Source organism: Carlito syrichta, unplaced genomic scaffold (genome assembly GCF_000164805.1).
Source record: "Carlito syrichta isolate Samal-C Ts95f unplaced genomic scaffold, Tarsius_syrichta-2.0.1 Scaffold126449, whole genome shotgun sequence".
NCBI classification, from domain to species: domain Eukaryota; kingdom Metazoa; phylum Chordata; class Mammalia; order Primates; family Tarsiidae; genus Carlito; species Carlito syrichta.
In genome coordinates, this window is record NW_007070545.1 from 76,966 (window position 1) to 101,042 (window position 24,077).

General features: G+C 45.1%; 1 protein-coding gene across 1 annotated transcript in view; it reads right to left on the bottom strand.

Annotated features, from left to right (window-relative positions):
- Positions 1-24,077, bottom strand: part of LOC103250043 (serine/threonine-protein kinase 32B-like) — a 95,459-nt gene that overhangs the window by 41,546 nt on the left and 29,836 nt on the right. Inside the window, exon 4 of the mRNA XM_021707825.1 lies at positions 164-267. Coding sequence (XP_021563500.1) covers positions 164-267 — 104 coding nt within the window. The remainder of the gene's footprint in view (positions 1-163; positions 268-24,077) is intronic.

Consider the following 24,077-nt stretch of genomic DNA (forward strand, 5'->3'; position numbering starts at 1 on the left):
GGTGGCACATGGGCATCAGCGCTGAACCCCAGGGGCTCAGACTCCAGTGCGTCTCCCTGCACCACATGCCGTCCCCGCCGCATGCCGGCCACCCCACCCAGCTGGACGTGGCTTGAGCCCCCCTGCACGGCCCCCTGTGTCCCCGCACAGGTGAGTGTCTTACCCAGCCCCGCAGGAGCTCGTAGGCCGTGACGCCCAGGGACCACCAGTCGACCGGGTATGAGTACCCGGGGCCTCCGTCCACGTACACCTGGAACACTTCTGGGGCTGCCGATAACAGGACAAAAAGAGGGTCACTGTGCATCGCAGTTTGCGGCCACCGCCCCTTGCGGGGGACACAAGGATAGGAACCCAGCTTTGTGGGACAGTGACACCAGCACTCACTCCGTGATGCCACACGGCTCCTGTCACCAGCAAGCCACCAGCCAGCCCCCGAACAAGCTGCAGGCATCACGGCAAATACCCGGGCGACTTTCCAAGGTGGAAGGCACACGAGCACTCTAAGGGCACGGTGGGGCGGGCTACTCGGTGAGGGGGAGGGGAGCCCCTGAGGGATGGATTGGACAGAACAGGGATCATGGCGGCTCAGAGAACAGGTGGGGTGAGCTCAGAGTGGAGAGCAGGACCTGAGCCCCTGGGGCTGAGGACATGGGCAAGGTCACCTCCTCTGGCACCAGCACCCAGGCCCCGTGTCCGAACAACCAGGATGCTCAGGGCTTTCAGTCCCTGGTGTCTATGTCAGGAGCAATTTTATTTGTTTATTTATTATTTATTTATTTATTTATTTTGAGTCGGAGTCTCACTCTGTCACCCAGACTGGAATGCAGTGGCTGCAGTGGCTCGACCCGCTGGGCTCCGGCAATCCTTCCGCCTCAGCCTTCTGAGTAGCTGGAATTACAGGCACATGCTACCACACCCGGCTGGTTTTTTGATTTATTGTAGAGATGAGGTCTCGCCAAGTTGCTCAGGTGGGTCTCGAACCCGCAGGCTCAGGCAATCCCCTCACCTCAGCCTTTCAAAGTGCGGGATGACAGGCTGAGCCACCAAGCCCAGCTGCAATTTTATTTTAGTGTAGCTGGGAGCTAATATGAAATACCCTGAGGAGACAGAAAGCAGATTGGAGGCAGCCAGGGCCTGGGGGCGGGGAGGGGAGAGGGAGGATGGTTACTTCGTGGGCAGGAGGTTTTTGATGTCGGGGGCGGGGGGTGATGGGAACATTTTGGAACGCGAGGTGGTGGTGGCACAATACTGAAGCCGACCAGATGCCACGGAACCGCTCACTTTAAAGTGGTGACCTTTGGGTTATGTGGATTTCACCTGCATAGAACAACAAGGGCAAGGATGGCGTCTCAGGTGTTCAGGACCCTTCTTCAGGGAACTGCATTCGCCCTGGGGTCCCTGACCCTTCCCACCCTCCGAGGCGCTGAATGGCGAGTCAATCTCATCGCCTCACCCCTGCCTCACTTGGCCAGGAGTGCACCCTACAGCCTCACTGTTCACGGTGGCTTCTGGGAAAATCTTGTGAAGTGTTGATTATTTCTAGCAAATTAATTTGTGGGCAGAATTCCATTCTACAGCTGTCAGAGCAGCCAAAATCTGTCCCGGGAGCCACAGCGTGTCGTGGTTAAAGCTGCCTCCACTCAGCATCCAGTCGTACAGTCACTCCGTGTGGGAAGGGGCAGGAGGACGGGGACACCAGACTTGGAGCTGCCGGAGTTGCAGGTTCACACTCGAATCTGACCAGCGCCCAAATTCCAGCTGCCCCCTAGCGAGACTCTCCCTTGGGTTCTGATTTTATAGTGCACTTTCACCCATGGGCTCTCCTTTTCTCTTTGCAACAGCCTCTGACAGTCACATGTCAGCATTTGACACATTTTACAGGTGAGGTTCAGAGAGGGCCAGCCATGGGACAGAGCCACACAGCCGGGAAGTGCAAAGCGAAGATGTGCCTAGCACGTCAGTGGAATTCCTGGTTGAAACAGGGTTTATTATACTCAATGATCAATCACAGAAACAAAGAACTGCGTATGACATGTTCTCACTCACAAGCGGACCCCAGATATTTACCATAATACTATAAGAAAGGGATTGGCAGTAGCAGAATGCTGCCAGGATGGGAGGGGGGCTGCACATAACATCGGAAAGGGCACCTGATCGCAAACCAGGCAAAGTGGGGACCAAAGGGAGGCCCAAACTTTACCGGTATGACGTCCACTTATATACCTAATCCTGAATGGTACCCCACATCTTCAAAATAAAATGTATAAAACAAACAAAAAGCAAAACAAGAAAAAAAGAAGTGAGGTGTATGTCAACAGTGCTTTCAGTAGAAGAACATACTCAGATCTCAGTGCCACATTGGAGAATGATGCAATTAGGAATCTGGGAAATATCCCCTTAGGTTATTTGACTCTTACGAAGGAACTGACACGGCATGTTGGCATAGAGGAAGCCCATGGGCATAGCTGGAATGACTCGGGAGAAACAAGTTACTGACCTCTTTGCCTCAGTTTTGAGAAATGTGGATAATAATAATGGTGTATGCCGTGAGTTGTTGTGAGGATTAAGTAAGAAAATACAAGCCACAAGTTTAGCAGGATGTCCTGCCCGTGGTGGGCGCTCCATAAACGTCAGGGATTATTAGTCGGAATCTGTCACTCAAACCTCCTCTTCCTCTGCCATGCTTGGCTACTCCAGAAGCCTGGGGACCATCCTGGACTCTATGCCCCTCAGCCTCATAAACTACCAGTCTCCAAACCCTGTGGATTTTATATTTTAGTATCTTTCTTCCCAGCCCTTTCCTGTCACTGATCTTACTTGCTCATTAAGCATCTGGTGAGTGGATGTTTATTGATTTCCTAGTACCTGCCAGGCGCTGAGCTGTGCTATTCAGAATCCCACATGGATCCCGCCACCAAGTCCAAAGCTGAGCTTGAACCTAAAGGGACTTTTTTCTCTACACCACAATCTGTGCACCAGCTTCTCTTCCCTCTGTCCTCAGGGTTCTGGGAGCGAAGCAGTCACATAGTGCTTCTCTGTGCGCCCCCAAGGCCTTCACAACGGCTGGCCCAGCCCGCAAACTCAAACAGCGCAGGGCGCACTCATGAGGCAGCAGCAGCTAGGTGGCAAGATGTTCCCCATGAACTCTTGTCGTGCCGGGCAGCCCTGAGCCCATTCGAGCCCTCAGGGTAGAAGTAGCAGCAGAGTGGTTCTGTCCTGGCTGTGGTGACCTGCCAAGCGACAAACGCCCGCAGTCCTAGAGAAGGCGACACGTCCTCCACCCCCGCACACTTGGGGCTGACGGCAGAACACAAACAACATTTATGTCCTCATCTCCATGCCGCCAAAGTGACCGTGTGGGTGACTCAGAATCACAGAGCTTAGCTACAAGAGGACTCGGCAGATGGACAGCTGGAAGGACAGGCACGTGCCTGATGATAGTCCTTTACTTGCCAGGTGCCACGTAAAGGGCAGACTGCCACTTTAACCCTCCTTCCCACCCGATGAGATGTGGAGGATGACTCCATTTTTCAGACAAGGAAGCCGAAATATGCAGGGGTGGAGCAGGCTGGAGGATGGTCCCCATAAAAGGTACGTCCAAGTCCTAACCCCTGGTACCCGTGAGTAGGGCCGTAAGGTCTTTGCAGATGTCATCAAGTTAAGCATCTCAAGACAACGTACCCTGGATTGAGACTGGGCCCTTACTCCGATGACTCGTGCCTTTATAAGAGAAGAGAGAAGAAGCTCTGAGACGCAGAGGTGACCACCGTGGGAGATGAGGGTGGAGAGGGGAGTCACGTGGCCATGAGCTAAGCAGGGCTTGGAGCCACAGAAGCTGGAGGAGGCGGGAAGGGTCCCGCCCTAGAGGCTTCTGAGGGAGCGCGGCCCTGTCCACGCCTTGACGCTGGACCTTCAGCCTCCAGAACTGTGAGACCATGAATTTCTGTTGCTTCAAGCCACCCAGTTTGTGGTCATTTGTTTCTCAGTCATAAGAAACGATGATAAGAGAAACAAAACTTGCCTAGGTCAACAAGCTGGCCCCAGCAGGGCTGGGATCGGCACCTCTTGGTTTTCTGACTCTGAAACCACGTCCTAAAGAATTAAATAAATCAGTAACTGACAGAAATTTCTGAGTTTATAGGCTGGCAGATTAAAAAAAAAAGAAGCAACTTGCCAAAATGCTGAAACTCCCTCTGCTCATGAGAAAAAGTTACTGGCTGCAACCAGTCTGGGCAGAATGAGCTTGCGGACATCACTACCCCCGTTTCCACCACATGTTTCGGACGAACTCCTCCCAGATTTGCACACGACTCCCATGAGGGAGCATGAAGAGATAACTGTGCATGTCCGAGGATGTTCCGGGCCTCTGCGTTCCTTTCACCAGTCACCTACCAATCCCAGAATCCACCCCTAACCCTTTTCGAATGACTTGCCGCCCTGAATCCAACACAGGGAGACAGGTTTGAGCTGGATGCCTGTCTCCTTGTTGGCCAACCTGCAATAAAAGGCTTTCGCCTCAGAAATCCAGTGCCATAGTATTGGCGCCTTGCTCCGCGGCAATTCCGAGGTCCTTTCTCCGACACTAGGGAACTGCCAGGAGTGACTGAGCTCTCCGGGGATTGGTGCCCCCATTCACTTGTCCACCCTCTTTCCTTCCTTCCCAGGACCTGGTGCTCAGAGAAGTATACAGAAGGCACTTAATGAATATGCGTCCATTGGATCTTTCCCTAGATGCCGTAGGGCTGGTCCAACTTATTGATGTCTGCCTTGGAGGTAGGAACAGGTCATGGCCTCTCAGGATATGAGCGGGCAGAGGTGAAGGGTCCCTTGGAAACCATTGTTGCTGTCCCCCTTTTGTTAGAACTGGCCACGGGGTTCTGCAGTAAAGTGGCATGCCTTGGCCACCCACTCACCAACTCTATGTCAAGTCTAGAACTCTCAGTCCTGACTCCCAGGTCCAAGGATTTCCCATGACGGTAATGGTGATATTCGGCTACCAGTTCTCGATAATTCTACTTCCTAATAGCCCTGTACCCTCCTTTCCTCATCTTTGCCCACACACTGCCTTGTTTGGGTGCCTATTCTTCCCTCTAGCCCCTTGCAGTAGCTCCCCAGCCAGTCCCTCTGGCCACAAGTCTCCTTCTGCCATCTGTTCTTCTCCATTTACAGAGCACCACTAGGTGCCAGGCACAGTGCCGAGTATTATGTGTATGATCTCATTTTATCCTCGGGAAGACCTTGGGAGGCAAGTGCCATTACAAATTCCATGGCATACAGCTAAGTCTTGGGGTCAGTAAGCACCGCACACGAGGTGGCACAGTTACCAAGGTTCACAGCCTTGTCTGAATCCAGGCGTGCTCCATTCTCCAGGGTCCACCAGGGCGACGGTCAGAATCTAGCTCTGTCGCCTTCAAAGTTCATACATTTTCTACCAAATTATGCCCTCCTTATGTATACGCCGAAAATAAATATCACACATCATAAAATGGATACATACCTATAATATATACTTTCTATGTTTCATGGTCCAAAGTCTCTCTAGGGTCAACGTGTTAAATCTACGAGTCCAATTGGAACCCCAACCCAGAGTATCTCTGAAGATCTAAGAACTCTACGTTTCGGGAAATTAAGGTTTCACTAGAACCCAACAGGAGAAAAAAGCGGTTTTGCCGTTCATGTGCACATTGATGAAAAGTGATTTAAAGCCCTGTGCAAACTGGATTTTGAATCACCTTCCCTGACAGTGTCTGTTTCTTCCCTGATGTCCACCAGAGTGTGGAGTGCATGCTCTGTGCTTGATAGGTTCTGGGGGGCTGGTGAATGCAGAGGGTGGGCACGGGGTGCCAGGAGACCTCTGGCTGCTCTTCCGCATGGCCCAGTGGTGTGGAGAGATCAGCCTCACCTCCTGCTGACCCCCTCTCCCAGCAGTTGAGAGATGCTGCCCACGCAGGTTTGAAATGGAAAGTGAGTTTTGATTCTGAGGGGCGTGAGGGCATCACTAATTGGCCATCCAGAAAGTAAGAAACGGGGCACCACGTGAGAGAGATCGCCTTTCTTCCCCTTCAGAAATGTAAATATGCGTTTAGTGGGATTTGCCCTCTATAACAGCCACACAGAGTTCACTTCCTCATTAGACTAAAAACATGAAGAAATATAATAACCTCCTACATGATAATTTTTAGCCTGCTGCCTGAGCTCTGTGGATATGGCTGAAGGCTTCAATACCTGCAGCAGAGTGTGAAATGCTATTCAACATCCAGCCTGAGAGCTGACAGGTTTCCAGGATCTGTTCCCACAGGTAATTGCTCCCTTCTTGACTAGAAACATAGAATTACTGCGTTTTGGCCTAGAGGGGACCCTCAAGCTAATTTCCTTCCTCGCCTAAATTTTGTAGGCAGGGAAGCCAAGGCCCTGTTGGAAGAGCTAAATGGAGTCTGGCCCAGCGAGGACTAGAACCCAGGTCTTCCACTCACTGGTGCTTTCTTCAAAGCAAGGCCCCATCTCCAACTTGCACATTCCAGCGGCAGAACGGCCAGACCCGTGCAGCCAGCCACCTCCGGACACCTCTCCCCTCAAGTTCCCACGGCACTACTCGACCTGTCCCAACCAAGCTCATCTCATTCATGCTGTCTCTTCTCCTGGGCTCTCAATCTCGGCTAACTGTCTTCCCAGTGACATAATCAGACCCGAGAGCCTCTTGGACTCGGGACCCTCTTTCAGCTTCTGTTTTCGACCCTTTGATTAGTCCTCAAGATTCATCAACTTTTCCTTTCGGAATCTTCCGCCCTACCCTCCTCTTGATCCTCTCCCCCGGTCCGTTTTCTTCTCTGCCAAGACCCGTGCCCTCGCCCGCCTACCTGACTCCAGCCTGGTGCCCTTGAACCTCACCTCCACCTGCCTGCTGCGAGAACTTTCTGAGTCAGCAGAATCAACGAAACAAAGAGGTCAAAGGTGAAAAGGCAGTCGTTACTTAGACTTGCACCCGAACCTCAGCGCTCATGCTGGCCAGTACAATGGGATTGGGCAGGCTGCTTCACTTCTTGTTTGTGCCTGTTTTCTCGTCTGTAAGAAGGAATAACAATATCTGCTACATCATTTTATTGCAAAGAGAAGATGGAGTTCGATGCATGTTCGTGGAACACATGAGTGTTCAATAAATGCTATCTGATGCTGTTGTATCATTACTTACATGTCCAAATCACTTGCTTAAAATCATCCTAAGTCTTCCTATTGACTGGAGAACCAAGCTCAAGCTTCTTAGCACGAAGGCTTCCTAAGAGCAGGCCCTGGGTGTCATCACAGCCTCCTATTTGGCCACTGTCCTTGTTACATCCATTGTGCCAACTTCGAAGAATAGGCCATGCTTTCCTTTTCATCGTCTATGACTGGCCTGATAAGCTTGACCCTGTTTCTGTTTTTCATAATCATGAACTCCTCTCCATGCGTCAAGACCCAGACCAAATTTCACTCCTTCTGTGGAAGGCTATTCAAGTCTGCTGCTATTTCTGCTTCCTCTTTCCCACTCTCCTGGCCAAGTACATCAATGTCTGTTCTAGATTTTCACCAAACACTTGCTCATTGCTCCCTTGCAGCACGTAGCATGCTGCATTTTGGTTCAAGGTGTACACGTGCATCTTTCTCACTGGGTGATGGAAGCCCTGTCAGGACAGGGGCATGACTAAGTCAGCCCCAGATCCTCAGGGATGACCATGAGGCTGGTCTAGAAGCAGATGCTCGAGGAGTGCGTCACCGTGGAAAGAAGCTGAAGCCAGAGTCCTAGCTTGGCATCTCAAAGGCTACCCTGACTGCCTGCCTGCCGCTCACTGGACAAACTCTGAATTTCTGAGTACGTCTCAGAGTCTGTGGAATAATAATAGCCCCTGCCTCCAATGAGACAACCTAGGTGACCCATTTAGTTCAGGGACTGACACCTAGCAAGTTCTCAGCAGATGACGTCAACTCATTGTTATGGAGTGGGCAAGGAAACGCATGCACAAAGAAAGACCAACTCATCAAGATACTTGTTGTACATGCTCCCCAGTGGTTTGAGAGCTCTGTAATGATTCGGTGCAGTCAAGTGTGCCGAGAAGCCATGGAAGGCAGAGATAAGCCGCATGCCTGGCCTCTCTCTGGACCCCTGGAGGGTAATTTGTATTTCTTTGGCTCTTGGCTACCAGATGAACTCAGAGGTCACATGCTTTCATATTCATTTGGATGACACGAAACCACTGCATCAGTCTGATAATTTCTTTTTGGAGGGGATGCTAGTAGCATTAATAGCAACAGAGAACTCAGTTCATGAACAGATATAAGAAACTGCTCAGCTGTTGACCATTTGGATTTCGCAGGTCTGCATGGGAAGAGGAAGGGGAGGGGAACCTGCATCGGATCATGCGTCAACGGAGAAGATCTGGTCAGGGGCAGAAATAAATGAAGCCGCAGTGCCAGAGAGCTACTTCACAGTGAATGCGAAGTGTCCGATTCAACCCGTCAATCCAAAAACAAAAAAAAGACTTTGGAATGTGTTTATGGAGAATGATGTGGAAGCACAGGGTTAGAACCCGTGCATTGTACACAGTTGGTGTGTGGAACTCGGGATGAACTTCTAAGGAGTATCTCATGCTGATAGAAAAGGTTACTCCACTCACAGTGCTACTCTCTCACAGGATTCCAAATTCTCGGTTTACCCAAGACAATGAACGCTCTTCGATACCTCCCACCGAACTTGCTATAAAAATCACAAAGCTCTAACGGGAGCGGCACACAGGTCCTGCACTTTGCTCAGGTCACACGAGTTTTATTGTGGCTCTTTCTGTGAGCCAAGCTCCTTTTCGCCTCGGGGCCTCACTCAGCAAAGGCAACTCCACCTCCCTGGAATGCTTTTCCAACCCCTTTGGCTGAACAGGCCTACTCATCATTTAGGACCCAGCTGACAAGTTACCTTTCTCCACAAAGTTACTTTTGAGTCCTTCAGTCTAATTAATTTAGCCCGTCACCATCTCTTTCCCATTGTGATTCTTTTTTTTAGATTGGAAAACATAGCTTATTTAGAGAGCAAATTAGAGACAAGAAGAGAGAGGGGATATTCACTCCCCAAGGTGGGGGAGGAGGCCGAGGCTAGGAAACATGGCAGTCACAGCTCAAAGAGCCACATGGACGCGCCAGAGTTTAACAAGGCAATGGTCCCATCGTGGTTCTTTTATTTTTACTTGTAATTCTATCTTATTTCTATTAGTTTTTGATATTTTTATACTTTATTTTAAAGATGCGGGGTATAATTCAGGATTAGGTATACATCATACAGGTAAAGTTGGGGCATTCCTTTGTTCCCCATTTTGCCTGGTTTGAGATCAGGTACCCTTAATGATGTTATGTCCTCACCCCTAACCTGGCAGTATCCTGCTACTGCCAATCCCTTTCTTATACTGGTATGGTAAATGTTCAGAGTCTGCTTATGAGGGAGAACATATGGCACTCTGTTTTTATGTTTCTGTGATAGATCACTGAGTATGATAGATGCTAAATCCATCCAAGTTGTTCCAGTGTCCATATGTTTGTCCTTCTTCATGGCTGTGTAATATTCCATCATGTACATATATCAAAATTTTTTTTTTTTTTTGAGTTGGAATCTCACTTTGTCATCCAGACTGGAGTGCAGTGGCCGCTCCCGGCCACCACAGCCTCGACCTGCTGGGCTCCGGCGATCCTTCCACCTCAGCCTTCCAAGTAGCTGGAACTACAGGCACGCGCTACCACGCCCGGCTGATTTTTTGATTTATTGTAGAGATGAGGTCTCGCCAAGTTGCCCAGGCAGGTCTCGAATCTGCGGGCTCAGGCAGTCCACTCACCTCAGCCTCCCAAAGTGCGGAATTACAGGCTGAGCCACTGAGCCCGGCCCCCAATTTTTTTTATCCAGTTTAGTTTCGATGGGAAGCATGATTGGTTCCATGTTTCTGCTATTGTGAATAGTGCTTCAATAAACATGCATGTACAGGTATCTTTTTTGTAGAATGGTTTAAGTTCCTTCAGGTATATTACCAGTAGGGAGATTGCTGGGTCATATGGAAGGTCAACATCTAGTTCTTTCAGAAATCACCACACTGTCTTCCAAAGAGGCTGCACTAGTTTGCATTCTCACCAGCAGTGTAGAAGGGCTCCCTCTTCTCCACATACTCACCAGCATCTGTTGTTGTTATTTCAATGAAGGCCATCATCATTTCTCTGATGATTAGTGAGGCTGAGCACTTTTTCAAGTGTTTGTTGGCTGCCAGAATATCTTCTTTTGAGAAGTGTCTATTCATGTCTTTTGTCCACTTTTTAATGGGGCTGTTTGTTTTTTTCCTTTTGGCGCATGTGAGTTCCTTGTAGATCCTGGATGTTAGACCTTTGTCAGATATAGAGTTGGCAAATATTGTTTCCTATTCTGTGCGCTGTCTTGATGGTTTCTTGATGGTTCTTGATGCTCTCTTGATGGTTTCTTTTGGTTGGCAGAAAATTTTCAATTTAATGAGGTCCCATTTGTCTGTCTTATCTCTTATGGCATAAACATCTGGGGTTTTGATTAGGAATTAGTTGTCTATTCCGATTTCTGTAAGGGTGTCTCCTGCATTTTCTAAGATTCTTATAGTTGGAGGCTTTACATTTAGGTCTTTGATCCATTTAGAGTCGATTTCTGTGTATGTCTATAGGTAGGGGTCCTGTTTCAATCTTCTGTATGTGTTCAGCCAGTTTTCTGAGTATCATTTACAGAATAAGTTCTCCTCTTCCCAATGGTTGTTGTTGGAGGCTTTGTCAAAGATGAGTTGGTTGAGAAATTGAGGTTTTGCTTCTGGAAGCTCTATCCTGTTCCATTGGTCCATATGCCTGTTTTCTGTACCAATACAGGCTGTTTTGATTACTGGAGCCTTGTAGTAAAGTTTAACGTCTGGTAGTGTGATGCCACCCACTTTGTTTCTTTTGCTAAGGTTTGGTTTGGCTATTCGTGGTCATTTATGTTTCCACATGAATTCTTGTACTGTCGTTTCCAAGTCTGAGGAGAATGATGTTGGTAATTTAATGGATATTGCATTGAATCTGTAGATTGCCTTTGATAGGATGGACATTCTAACAATGTTGATTCTTCCTGTCCAGGAGCATGGAATATTTTTCCATTTGTTTGTATTTTCTTGGATTTCTTTGAGCAGTATTTTGTAGTTTTCATTGTAAAGGTCTTTGACTTCTCTGGTTAGGAAGATACTGAGGTATTTCATTTTTGTTTGTGGCTATTGTGAATGGGATAGTGCTTTTTATCTGTTTTTCTGCCTGTTTGTTGCTGGCATGTAAGAATACGACTGTCTTTTGTATATTTATTTTGTACACTGAGACTTTGCCCAAGTCCTTTATCAGTGCAAGGAGGTTTTTGACAGATTCTCTTGGGGTTTTTGAGGTACAGGATCATATCATCAGCAAAGAGGGATATCTTAACTTTTCCTATCTGGTTTCCTTCTCTTTCTGATTGCTCTAGCTATGACTTCCAATACTTTGTTGAACAGGAGGGGTGAGAGTGGGCAGCTTTATCTTATTCTGGTTTCCAGGGGAAATGCTTCTGGTTTCTGTCTACTTAGCAATATGCTGGCTGTGGGTTTATCATAGATGGTGCTTACTATTTTGAGGTACATTCCTTCTATGACTAGGTATTCCAGGATTTTTATAAAGAAGGGATGCTGGATTTTATCAAAAGCTTTTTCTGCATCTAATGATGTAATCATGTGGTTCTTGTTTTTACATCTGTTGATGTATTTAGTGACATTTATGGTCTTGCAGATGTTGACCCATTCCTGCATTCTGGGAATGAAGCCCACTTGTTAATGGTCATGATTTTTGAGATGTGTTGTTGGATCTGATTTGCTAGAATCTCCACAGAGAATTTTTGCATCTGTGTTCATTAGGAATACTGGTGTGTAGTTCTCTTTTCTTGTTGGATCTTTACCTGGTTTGGGTATCAGTGTGATGTTAGCTTCATAAAATGATTTGGGGAGAATTCTCTTTCCTAATTGCCTGGAATCCTACTTTCAATAGGATTGGTATCAGCACCTCCTTGTATGTTTTGAAGAATTCTACTGAAAAGCTATCTGGTCAAGGGCTTTTTTTGTTTTTTTAGGTAGTTTTCTTATGATGGAGTTAATTTTCAGGGTTTTATTGGTCTATTTAGTGTCTCAGTGTCTTCTTGTTTCAACCTTGGGAGGTTGTGTGATATCAGAAAGTCTCCATTTCATTTAGGTTTTCCAAGTTTATTTCCACAAAGGTGTGCACAGTAATCTCTGATAAGCTTTCGCATTTCTTTGAGGTCAGTTGTGATTTGATCTTCTGCATTTGTGATTGTGTTTATTAGGGTTTTTTCTTGGTCATTCTGGCTAGGGGTCCATCAATCTTGTTTATTCTCCCAAAGAACTGGCTTTCGGTTTTGTTCATTTTTTTCTATAATATTTTTGTCTTCTATGTCCCATATTTGGGCTTTTACTTTGGTGATCTGGATTCTTCTGCTAACGTTAGGGGTTGAGGTCTTGTCATTCCAACTCCCTTAGGTGATTTGCTAGGCTTAACTAGAGATCTTTCCATTTTCTTGATGTATGTTCATAGAGATATAAATTCCCCTCTAAGAACTGCCTTCATGGCATCCCAGAGATTTGGTAGGATGTTTATTCATTTTCATTTGTTTCCTGGAATCTTTTAACTTCTGTTTTAATTTCCATGTTTACCCAGTAGTTGTTCAGCATCATGCTGTTTAGTGTCTGTGTCTTTGTGGGTTTGGGGAGAATTTTGCTGGTTTTGTTGCTATTCTGATTGGTTTTCCTTGGTAGGTAGTCTGACGGTTCTCTCTTATTGCCTTTCGGGTTTTTTATTTTGTACCTACTTTGTGTAGGTGAATTACTATGTGTCTAGGTGTTGGTCTTCTCATTTGATGTCTTGTGGGGATTTTCTATATCTCCTGTGTTTAGACGGTCACATCTCTGGTGAGGCAAGGAAGGTTTTCTTGGACAACTTCCTGGAATACTTGCTCCAAGATGTTCTCCCTTTCCCTTCCTTCTTCTGTGATACCAATCAGACATAGATTCAGCCTCTTGATATAAACACACTTCTCTTGGGGCCTTTGCTCTTTCTTTCTGTATTTTTTACAGAATCGGTTAATTCCATGTTTTGGTCTTCAAGTTCTGAGAGTCTTTCTTCTGCTTGCTATCTTGTTATTTATTTCTTGGATGAAATTTTTTATGGCTCAAATCTCTGTTACAAGTTCTTTCAGTGTTGCACCCTGTCTTTCTTGAGTCTTATTCACTCTCCATCCATTCCCTAATCCCTGTTATCTTCTGGCACCAGTCATTGGTGATTTCCATTGTTTGGGCTCTGAGGTCTGATTTTTCAGGTGTTTTTTTTTTTGTTACCCTGGGAATTATCTGTGCTCTTCCATTGATTTTATTTTATTTTTTGTCATTTGTGACAGATCTCTTTCTTTTCTCTCTAGTTCCATAATCCAGTGGCACTGGAAGAGGCTTTCACTGCTGATGTTTGCTCAGCCCTCTATTCTTCCCTGGTCTGGCTCTGAATCTGTTCTATTTTGAAACAGGGCTGTGAGTGGGAAGCTTTGCTATCTCTTATAGTTTTGAGAGTCAAATAAGGTGGAGGATGGGGAGCTAGGATTCAGAAACTGCTTGGAAATCACAATGTTCACTGATTGTGGTGTGGGTTCCCTGAGACCCACTCCCCACCACCATTCTATATGATGATGCAATGGGTATGTGTTTATGCCCCTTGAATCTAAGGTATAGTAACAGGAAGGAGGAGAACAGAGAAAAGTAGAATGAAATAAGATCAACAAAAATTTAAAAAATTAAAATACCCACAAAAAAAATCAAAGCAGAAACTGAAGCAAAATGTAATTAAACACACACACACACACACACACACACACACACACCAAACTAGAAAAAAAAGCAAAGCAAAGCAAAATAAAATACCCACTTCCAAAACAGGAAAACTGAACACACATACCCAACACAAGACAACAGGAGAAGAAAAAAAAGAGAGAGAGAGAAAAAAAAGGAATTCAAATCAGATGCTCACACACACATACCCAACACAAGACAAAAGGAGAAGGAAAAAAAAGCTTAAAAAAAAAGGAATTCAAATCAAACCCTCACACATACATCCAGACACACATTAAACTAAAAAAAGAGAAGAAAAAAACCCCCAAACAAACCAAAGAAAAAAAAGCAACTGAAAGGTGAGCACTCTTCTTCTTTTTCTTTCTTTATTCTTTCATATTTTTGTTTTCTGTTTATGTGTGACTAAAGAAAGAAAAAGAAGAAGAAAGAAAAAAAGAAAAAGAAAAAAGATGGGGGAATGCAGATTGAACTCTCACATACACATTCATGCACAAAGGAAAAAGAAAAACAAACAAAAAGCCCAAAAGAACAAAAAGCAACCTGCCCTCTTGTGGCAGGTCCTGTAATTGTTGCTCTCAGCGGCGCACAGGTAAGCCCCTCTACTCTCTCCTGCTGAGCTGCGGCCTCATTCACAATCTCGCCAGTGTCTGCTTGGATACAGCGGAGGAGGTAGTGGTGGTGGGGCCGGGGGCTACAGTCCTCCCCTCCCATTCTTTTTTTTTTTTTGAGTTGGAGTCTCACTCGGTCGCCCAGACTGGAGTGCAGTGGCCGCTCCCGGCCACCGCAGCCTCGACCTGCTGGGCTCCGGCGATCCTTCCATCTCAGCCTTCTGAGTAGCCGGAATTACAGGCATGTGCTACCACGCCCGGCTGTTTTTTTAATTTATTGTAGAGATGAGGCCTCGCTGCCCAGGCAGGTCTTGAACCCGCGGGCTCAGGCAATCCACTCACCTCAGCCTCCCAAAGGCACGGGATGACAGGCCGAGCCACCGAGCCCGGCCCCTCCCACTCTTTTATGGTCAGGGGGATCCCCTCCAGTGGGAAGGTGTGTGATTGTCTCTTCCCCAGGTACTGGTGTGGGGGGTGCCCCAGCCAGGCTTATCCTGGAGTAGTCTGCCTATCGTGGTCGAAGTCCAGGCTCTGCCTGGGTTTGTTTCCCTCAGTCGTGCCCCAGCTGAGCGGGCCTGGGTAGGAGGCGGCTGGGTCAGCCCCGGACTCACCAGTCATCTCTTCGGTGGTCTTCCTCATCCTTTTCTGGTCACCCCCTTTGTTCCATGGCTGAATCAGGTAGGAGGTAGGACACCTGAGACTCTGCACTCGTCCTGTCCCTCTGGAGTTTGTGCTTTTGGGATATTTCCTCTGGGCCATGATCAATCCCTGAGTCATTAATCTGCCGGTCACAGGGATCGGGTTTGTCACTCTGTGGTGAGCAAGCCAGACACTTTTCTGCCCAGTCTCCTAGACGGTGGCAGGGTGCCTCTTTCCTCTACTCCAGTGGGGCTCTGCATCTGGGCGCCCTCGCTGTGCTCCCCCATAGCCCTTGCTGCTAGTGGTCTGGTCAGGCACTGCAGTGGTGAGGCAGAGCCTGGAGCCAGAAGTCACGCCCAGCAGCTTCCTGGGAAGTGCTGTGCTGGTTTAAAAAAAAATGGCTCTTGGCTTCTGCGCCCCAGGAAATGCTAGGGTCCAAGCAGAGCAGCCTCACCAGGAGAGCCCTGGCCACGTGCTCCTGAGTCCCCACTCAGTCAGCCACGCACAGGCCCACTTGCTCACAGACACACGCGCCAAATTTTCTATATACTTCCACTGGGACTCGCAGAGTCTGACTGGCTACACTGCCACCTTCCTCCCTTCTCCCCAACGTAATTCTTATAGAGATTTAAGCAATTCCAGATTACCAGATTATTGGATTAAATAACTTAAAATGTGGGTGTTGGAGAGTCACACCTGGCCTAACGATGAGAAAAAGCTAGACAATCTATAAGACTAACTTTTCTTGAGTATAATTAGCTTGAAATCTAAAGAAAGACAGGCGCCTTTCTCTCTAGAGCTAGGGATGTGATTACTAGCTTACCTTGAGGGTGACATAGGAAGAAGACAGGGCTGCCACAGGGGAGGGCAAGAAGATTTCAGCTAAAATGCTCCTAAATTGCTAAAGGTTGTGCGTGAGCTCCACTGAGAGAAGAGAACCAGTTTTTCCAGATGCAAGGGAAATTTGAATCCTCCTCTCATAAGTTCTTCTCCACAGATCTCACTGTGTCCTCACGAAAAAAACCAGGGCAGGGACGGACACTATAAAAAACATGCCTCGATGATTCAAGATTTAAGGAAGATAGACATGACTGCTTCAGAAAGATTACAAAGCCCTTCCTAGATACATCTTGTTTATACTATGAAGAAAAAGTATTACACTAACACAAGAAGGGCAGCAAATTTTGCCATCATCAGGGCACAGGCAAATACGTATTGAGGACAGGGTGAGAAGAAAAATGAAACCTTTACTCTGGGAGAAAGACAGAAAGTCATTCTGGGACCAATTAGTGTTTTCCTACTGCTAGGAGAGAGACAGGATCACTGTGTCTCCAATCAATGGCTATCTCTAATGCCCCTTGACACAGAGCCTACCTAAGACTGAGGCTGAAGCAAAACAACAGAGAACATATACTCCCCCACCCTTCACCACACCAGAAAGCGTCAAGTAACAAAAATGGAAGTGTCTCGCCAGAAAACAGAAGAAACATGGGGAGAGATTGTATTCAAGGCGCAGGCCCACAGAGAAACCCTAAAGCCAAAGGTGGAACAGGAACATTGACAAAAACTTTGGTAATCCCACTGAAACCTAACTATAAGGGTGATATATTGAGGATAACTACAAAACAATAAAACTCAAATCAAGCCCAACTTGTGATTAGATTTACTCAATTCTATCACCCTCCAAACAAAACTAAAAGCATAGTAGTAAAAAAAAAAAAAAAAAGCCAATTTCCAGGCATAATCATTTTTCTATACATGATGCTCAGGTTTTATTTTATTTTAAAAAATTTTTTGGAAAAATTCTTTTATATGGGAAAAGTGCTTCTTACAAAAGAACAGCTGCAATTTAGAGACCTTTGCAACAATTACTTGTTTTTCTTAAAGTGAAGAATGAGTGATCCAAAGAATCAAAGCAGTAGACGGAGAAATCAAGAGAGCTCCCCATTATGTTCTGAAAACAGAGCAACAGAGCAATAGATGTGAGGGAGAATTCCTGTCAAGGCATCCTCCCACTTAACTCTGACTTGTCTCATGGATGATCACGCTCCCTTCAGTGGGGGAGTGTGACTTATGACTCAACCCATGACTCCACTACGATAAACACCTTAGAATTTAGCTTTGAACATGATGTCCAGATTTTAATAAAAAGTTATGAGACACAGGACAAAACAAAAACAAAACCCCAATGTAAGCAGACAAAGAAATCAACAGAACCACACTGAGACATGAACTAGAAGTTTTAACTCACAGACAAGGAATTTAAAATATTTCAAAGCCTCTAGCAGAAAGGAGGATGGCATACATTAACAGATGATAATTTCAACAGAGAGATGGAAACGAGACGAACCAAATGGAAATGCTATAAACAAACAAACAAATGAATACCAAAACATAGTGCTAGAGATGAAGAATACTTCCAACAGGTCATTGACAGACATGAAGATAGGTCAAAAGAAATGATCTAAAGTGAAACACCATGAGAAAAAAGTTGGGGTAGGGGCTGGAGAAGAGAAGAGAGCCTCCGAATCCTGTGGGGGAGGAAAATATCAAGGTCTACTGTACACATAATGGAAATCTCAGAAGCAGAGGTGAGAGGAAGAAAATGAGTCAGAAAAAATATTTGCAGAGATAATGACCAAGAAGTTTAACAAATGATGTAATCGGCTGGGCACCGTGGCTCAGCCTGTCATCCCAGCACTTTGGGAGGCCGAGGCAAGAGGACAGCCTGAGCCCAGGGATTTGAGACCAGCCTGGGCAACTTGGTGAGACTTTGTCTCTACAATAAATCACAAAAACTAGCCAGGCATGGTGGCATGTGCCTGTAGTTTCAGCTACATGGAGGGTGAGGGAGAAGGATTGCCTAAGCCCAGCAGGCCAAGGCTGCGGCGGCCTTGAGTATGCCCCTGCACTCCAGCCTGGGCAACGAGAGTGAGACTCCAACTACAAAAAAGAAAGATGTAATCAAGACCCATATCCAAAAACCTCAGGGAAGGAACACCAACCAAGATAAAAATAAAAAAAGAAATAAAAAACAATGCCTAAGTGTATCATTTCTAAAACCAGAGATAGAGAGAAAACCTTGGAGTGCCCTGAAGGAAAAAGGCATATTACCTACAAAAGAACAAGGATGGGAACACAGCAGATTAGTTGCCAGAAATACTGCAAGTTAGAGGCAATGGAGTGGCAACATTTAAGAGGCGAAAGGAAAAACAAAACAACGCTCTTAACAAAGAATTCTGTACTCAGTTAAAATATCCTTTAACAATGTAAGGAAAAGAAAGATGTTTTTCTAAAATGCAAACAAATAATTTATTATCTGTGGAGTTTCATTGCAAGAATTATTAAAGGAAGTTCTTCAGGCAGAATGAATATGATAACAGGTTATGAAAGACTGAAGCTGCACAAAGAAACTAAAACATATGAAAACAGAAAAAGGAAAGTAAATATAAAATTATTTTTTCTCATTTTTAACCACTACAAAATACAATTGACTTTCTGAAGCAAAAATAAAACCAGTGAATTATGTACTATTTGTAGAACATAAAACAAAAGATAAATGGAATACATCGGGAGTATATTCTTTTTTTTTTTTAAAGTTGGGGTCTCACTCTGTTGCTCAGGCTGGAGTGCAGTGGCATGCTCATGGCCACCCCTGCAGTGGCATTTTTATGGCTACCCCTGCATCGGCCTGCTGGGTTCCGGCTATCCTTCCACCTCAGTCTTCCCAAGTAGCTGGAACTATAGGCGTGAGCTACCACGCCCAGCTAATTTTTTTATTTATTGTAGAGACGAGGTCTCACCAAGTTGCCTGGGCTGGTCTTGAACCTGCAAGCTCAGGTAATCCACTTGTCTCGGCCTCCCAAAGTGCTGGGATTACAGGCTGAGTCACAGAGCCCAGTTTGGGAGTATGTTCTTATACGTTTCTTACATTACACATGATGCAGTAGGCTATTTCAACGTATATTGTAATTTTAGGGAAATCTCTCAACTTAAAAAAAAAGAGGTATAATTACTAAGTTAAAGTGGAATCATAAGTGATGGTCAACTAATTCAAAATAAGGCAGAAAGAAAGAACAGACAAATGAAACAAATAGAAGAATAAGCAAGATGAGAGACTTGCTTTTTCTAAACTAAACCATCTCAATAATTATATTAAATATAAATGGTCTAAATATCAATGAAAAGGCAGAGATTGTTGGACTGAATTTTAAAAACTGCCTACAAGAAATGTATTTAAAAATAAAGACAGAGATGGGTTAAATATACAAAGATAGTTTCAGGGATGTTCTAGAGCAGGCTTATACTGGCTTATAAGATTGTATTGTTAACATTTCTTCCCAAATCTGTGTTTGATGATGTCACATTGGTAGCTGAAAACAGCCACGGTGAAGTACTTACATCATGAAATCAGCAGCATCTACAGATTAGGGTTTTTTCCTTCTTTAGCAGAGAACTCATTATTAAACATTTACCAGCACACCACTGGATTTACCATGTAAACACTAACCAAAAGAAAGCTGAAGTGGCTTTGTTAATATCTGGCAAAGTAGACTTCAGGACAAGAAATAAGAAGGACATTATATAATGGTAACCGGGGCATTTTGTTATAAAGTTGTAACAATTCAATGTGCACACACCTTACAACATACAACAAAACATCAAAGTATACAAGACAAAACTGAAAGGAAAGGAAAAATCAACAAATTCACAAATATAGCTGAGGATGTCAGCACTCATATCTTAATAATTGATAAAAGTAGACAGTAAATAAATTAGGATATATAGATGACCTGAGCAGTGCTATCAAACAACTTGGCCTAACTGGTATAAGATACTTGGCCAAAGAAAAGAATCCAAATTTTTGCAAGTATACATGTAACAGTCACCAAGAAAGACCATATATAGGCTCTAAAACAAACTTCAATAATTAAAAAAATCCTATAAGATATTTTCTTTGATCACCATGGAATTAAAGTGGGCATCAATTACAGAACGATATATGGTAAATTCCCACATATTGTTGGACATGTCTTTAGCTGAATGAAAATTAAAATATCCTATATCAAAATTTGTGGGATACAACTAAAGTGGAACTTAAAGCAATATTTATAGCATTACAAGTTTATATTGGGTCTTGGCATGGTGGCTCAAGCCTGTAATCCAGCACCTTGGCAGGCCAAGATGAGGGAATTGCCTGAGCCCAAGGGTTCGAGAACAGCCTGGGCAATTTGGTGAGACCTCATCTCTACAATAAATCAAAAAATTAGCTGGGCATGGTAGTGCATGCCTGTACTTTTGCCTACTTGGAAGGCTGAAGTGGAAGGATCACCAGAGCCCAGCAGGTCGACGCTGGGGTCACCATGAGTGTGCCACTGCACTCCAGTCTGGGTGACGGAGTGAGATACCAACTCAAAAAAAAAAAAAAAAAAAAAGAAAGAAAAGAGTTTGTATTGGAAAAATAAGACAAGCTTCAAATCAATGATCTGAAATTCCACTTAAGAAACTAAAATAAGAAGAACAAATTAGATTCAAATTAAGCAGAAGGAAAGAACAGAGTTGAGAGAGAAGAAACCCACAAAACAGAAAAGTAATGGAGAAAATCAATAAGGCAAAACTTCTTTTTAAAAAAAGTTCAATAAATTTGATAAACCTGTAGTCTGAATGACCAGGAAACACAAATTACCAATTTGTGAGAGGATATCACTACAGAATCCACATACCTTAAAAGGATAATAAAAGTATATTACAAATAACCATATGCTCAAATATTTGAAAGGTTAGATGAATTAGGAAAATTCCTTGAAAGATATAAATATCTTACTTAAGATTCACTTATTTATTCTTGTAAGAAGAAATAGATAGAATAGTCCAATGTCTAATAAAGAAATGGAATATATAGTTTAAAACTTTCCTGCAAAGAAAACTCTATGTCCTAATATTTTCATTGCATAATTCTACAAAAAATATAAAGAAATAATATCAAACCTGCACACATTTTTCTAGAAAATAGAAGGTAAGAGAACACTTCCCGACTTATAATATGTGGCCAGTGTTCCTCTAATAACAAAACCATGCAAAGCTGTTACAAGAAAATAAAACTACAGGCAAAAGTTTCTCATGAACCTAGATGTAAATATTGTGAATGAGATATTAGTAAGTTGATTCCAGCATTATATAACAAGGATACACATCATGACCAAGTGGGAATGTAAGGCTGGTGGAACATTTCAAAATCAGTCAATGCATTTCAAGAGACCACAGAGGAGAAACCATATGATTCAGAAAAGTTACTTGACAAAATTCAACATAAATGGTTTTTAAAAACTCAGCAAATTGGAAAACGAAGGGAACGTCCTCAAGTGATAGAAAGCAACTACAGAAACCCTGCAGCTGACATCATAATTTAAAAATTCTGTTTTTATTTTTAAGACTCTTTTAAGATAATAGAAAGGCCATGGAGAAAATGTTTTCAAAATACATAAAGGAATTCTATCCAGTATATGTTTTTTAAAATCTCAAAACTGCTGGGCTCGGTGGCTCAGCCTGTAATCCCGCACTTTGGGAGGCCGAGGTGAGTGGATGGTTTGAGCCTGCAGGCTCGAGACCCGCCCGGGCAACTTGGCGAGACCTCATCTCTACAATAAATCAAAAAATGAGCCGGGCGTGGTAGCGCGCGCCTGTAGTTCCAGCTACTCGGAAGGCGGAGGCGGAAGGATCGCCGGGGCCCAGCAGGTCGAGGCTGTGGAGGCCGGGAGCGGCCACCTGCACTCCAGTCTGGGCGACAGAGTGAGACTTCAACTCAAAAATAAATAAATAAATAAATAAAATGCCTTACAAATCCAATAAATTAATGGGCAAATAATCTGAACAGATACTTCACACAGAAAATATCCAGATGGCAAATAGGCAGATGAAGAAATGTTCAACACCATTAGTCATTAGAGAATTGCAAATTAAAACCACTACCAACAACAACAGCAACAAAACAGGACAAAGCAAGTCTTGGTGAGGAGGTAAAGCAACTAGGTTTCTCACACTCTACTTGTGGGCGTGTAAGATGGTCTAGCCCTTCCGAAAAATAGTTGGCAGTTTCTCGGAAAGTTCAATATCCACTTACTGAATGACCCGGCAATGCCACTTCTGTGCAATTTAGTCTAGAGAAGTGAAGACTCAAGTTTGTGTAAAAATCGTATGCAGCTGTGTATAGTGGCTTTCTTCATCACTGTGTAAAACTGGAAACAGCTCAAATGCCCTTCAACTAATGAAAGACAAACACGTGTGCCTCTCCATCCAATGGGGTTCTTTCTACTCAGCAACAGAAAAGAAAACTGCTGATACGCCCGACAGGAGTAAATCTCCGATACCTCACTCTGAGTGCGAAAAGTCAGCCTCAAACGGCTACGTACAATATGATTTCATGTATATGACTCTCTGGAACAGGCCAACCCACATGGGTGGAAAACTAATCACTGGTTGCTCGGGACTGGGAATGAGGGCGCTCTGGGGGGTGAAGAACCGTTTCTGTGTCCTTGTCGTGGTGGTGTTTACATGACTGCATGCGCTTGTCCAAGTTCAAGGAACTCTAAAAGAGTGAATTTTAGGGCATGAAAATTATTCCTCAAAAATAAGCATCTCCAGCTCCATATTGATGTCTGATGATTTCTTTTTTCTTTTTTTTTTTCAGTTGGAGTCTCACTCTGTCACCCAGACTGGAGTGCAGTGGCCTCTCCTGGCCACCGCAGCCTCGGCCTGCTGGGCTCCGGCGATCCTTCCACCTCAGCCTTCCGAGTAGCTGGAATTACAGGTGCGCGCTACCACGCCCGGCTGATTTTTTGATTTATTGTAGAGAGGAGGTCTCGCTGCCCAGACAGGTCTCGAACCCGCGGGCCCAGGCAATCCACTCACTTCAGCCTCCCAAAGGCACGGGATTACAGGCTGAGAGCCACTGAGCCCGGCTAGCGGTCAACACTTTTTGAGCATTCACTGCATGGACACTTTATGTGCACTATGTCAGGTAATGAGATCCACCCAGGTTCACTCAACCACTAAGCGAAAGTCACCTGAATCGCCCCACTCTGAAGCCCACTTCACCTGGATCCATCCCAGACAAACCTGGCTCCGTCCTGGTTCTGGTTTGTTTGTCCAAAGTCACCCATGAAGCCTCAGCCCACAGGACTGATCACGACAAGCTCCAGTCCTGAACCTTACAGTGGTTCCCCGGTTCTCTTGCCACGGCATTCAAGGCCTCCACATGTTGGCCTGTCTCATCTCCTCCTCCCCGCCCCCACCTCTCCTTATTCTAGAAGCTATAAACCACAGGACTTCTGGGTTCTTCCCCAGCAAGTGAATGCTGCTTCATTCCTTCTTGGCACTGGCGGTTCCCTCTGTCTCAATGCCCTCTCCCCAACAGAGCACACCCTCAAAGGCTAACTCGGGTTGTCACCTTCTCCAAAAAGCCATTTTCTTTTTGAGTTGGGGTCTCACTCTGTCGCCCAGACTGGAGTGCAGTGGCCGCTCCCAGCCGCCGCAGCCTTGACCTGCCGGGCTCCGGCGATCCTTCCGCCTCAGCCTACCACACTCAACTAATTTTTTGATATAGTGTAGAGATGAGGTCTCGCCAAGTTGCCCAGGCAGGTCTCGAACCCGCAGGCTCAGGCAATCCACTCACCTCGGCCTCCCAAAATGCGGGATGGCAGGCTGAGCCACGAGTCCGGCCCAAAAAGTCATTTATTTATTTATTTATTTATTTATTTATATTATGAAGTTGTGGGGTAGAGTTAAGGGTTAGGTATACAATTGCGTTTCATTCAGGCACCCTGTTGATATGGGGTGTTTCCCCGTTCCCAGACAGATATTTGCTACTGCTAATCCCATCTCCCTCCCCCCACCATAGTTTCCCAGTACGGTC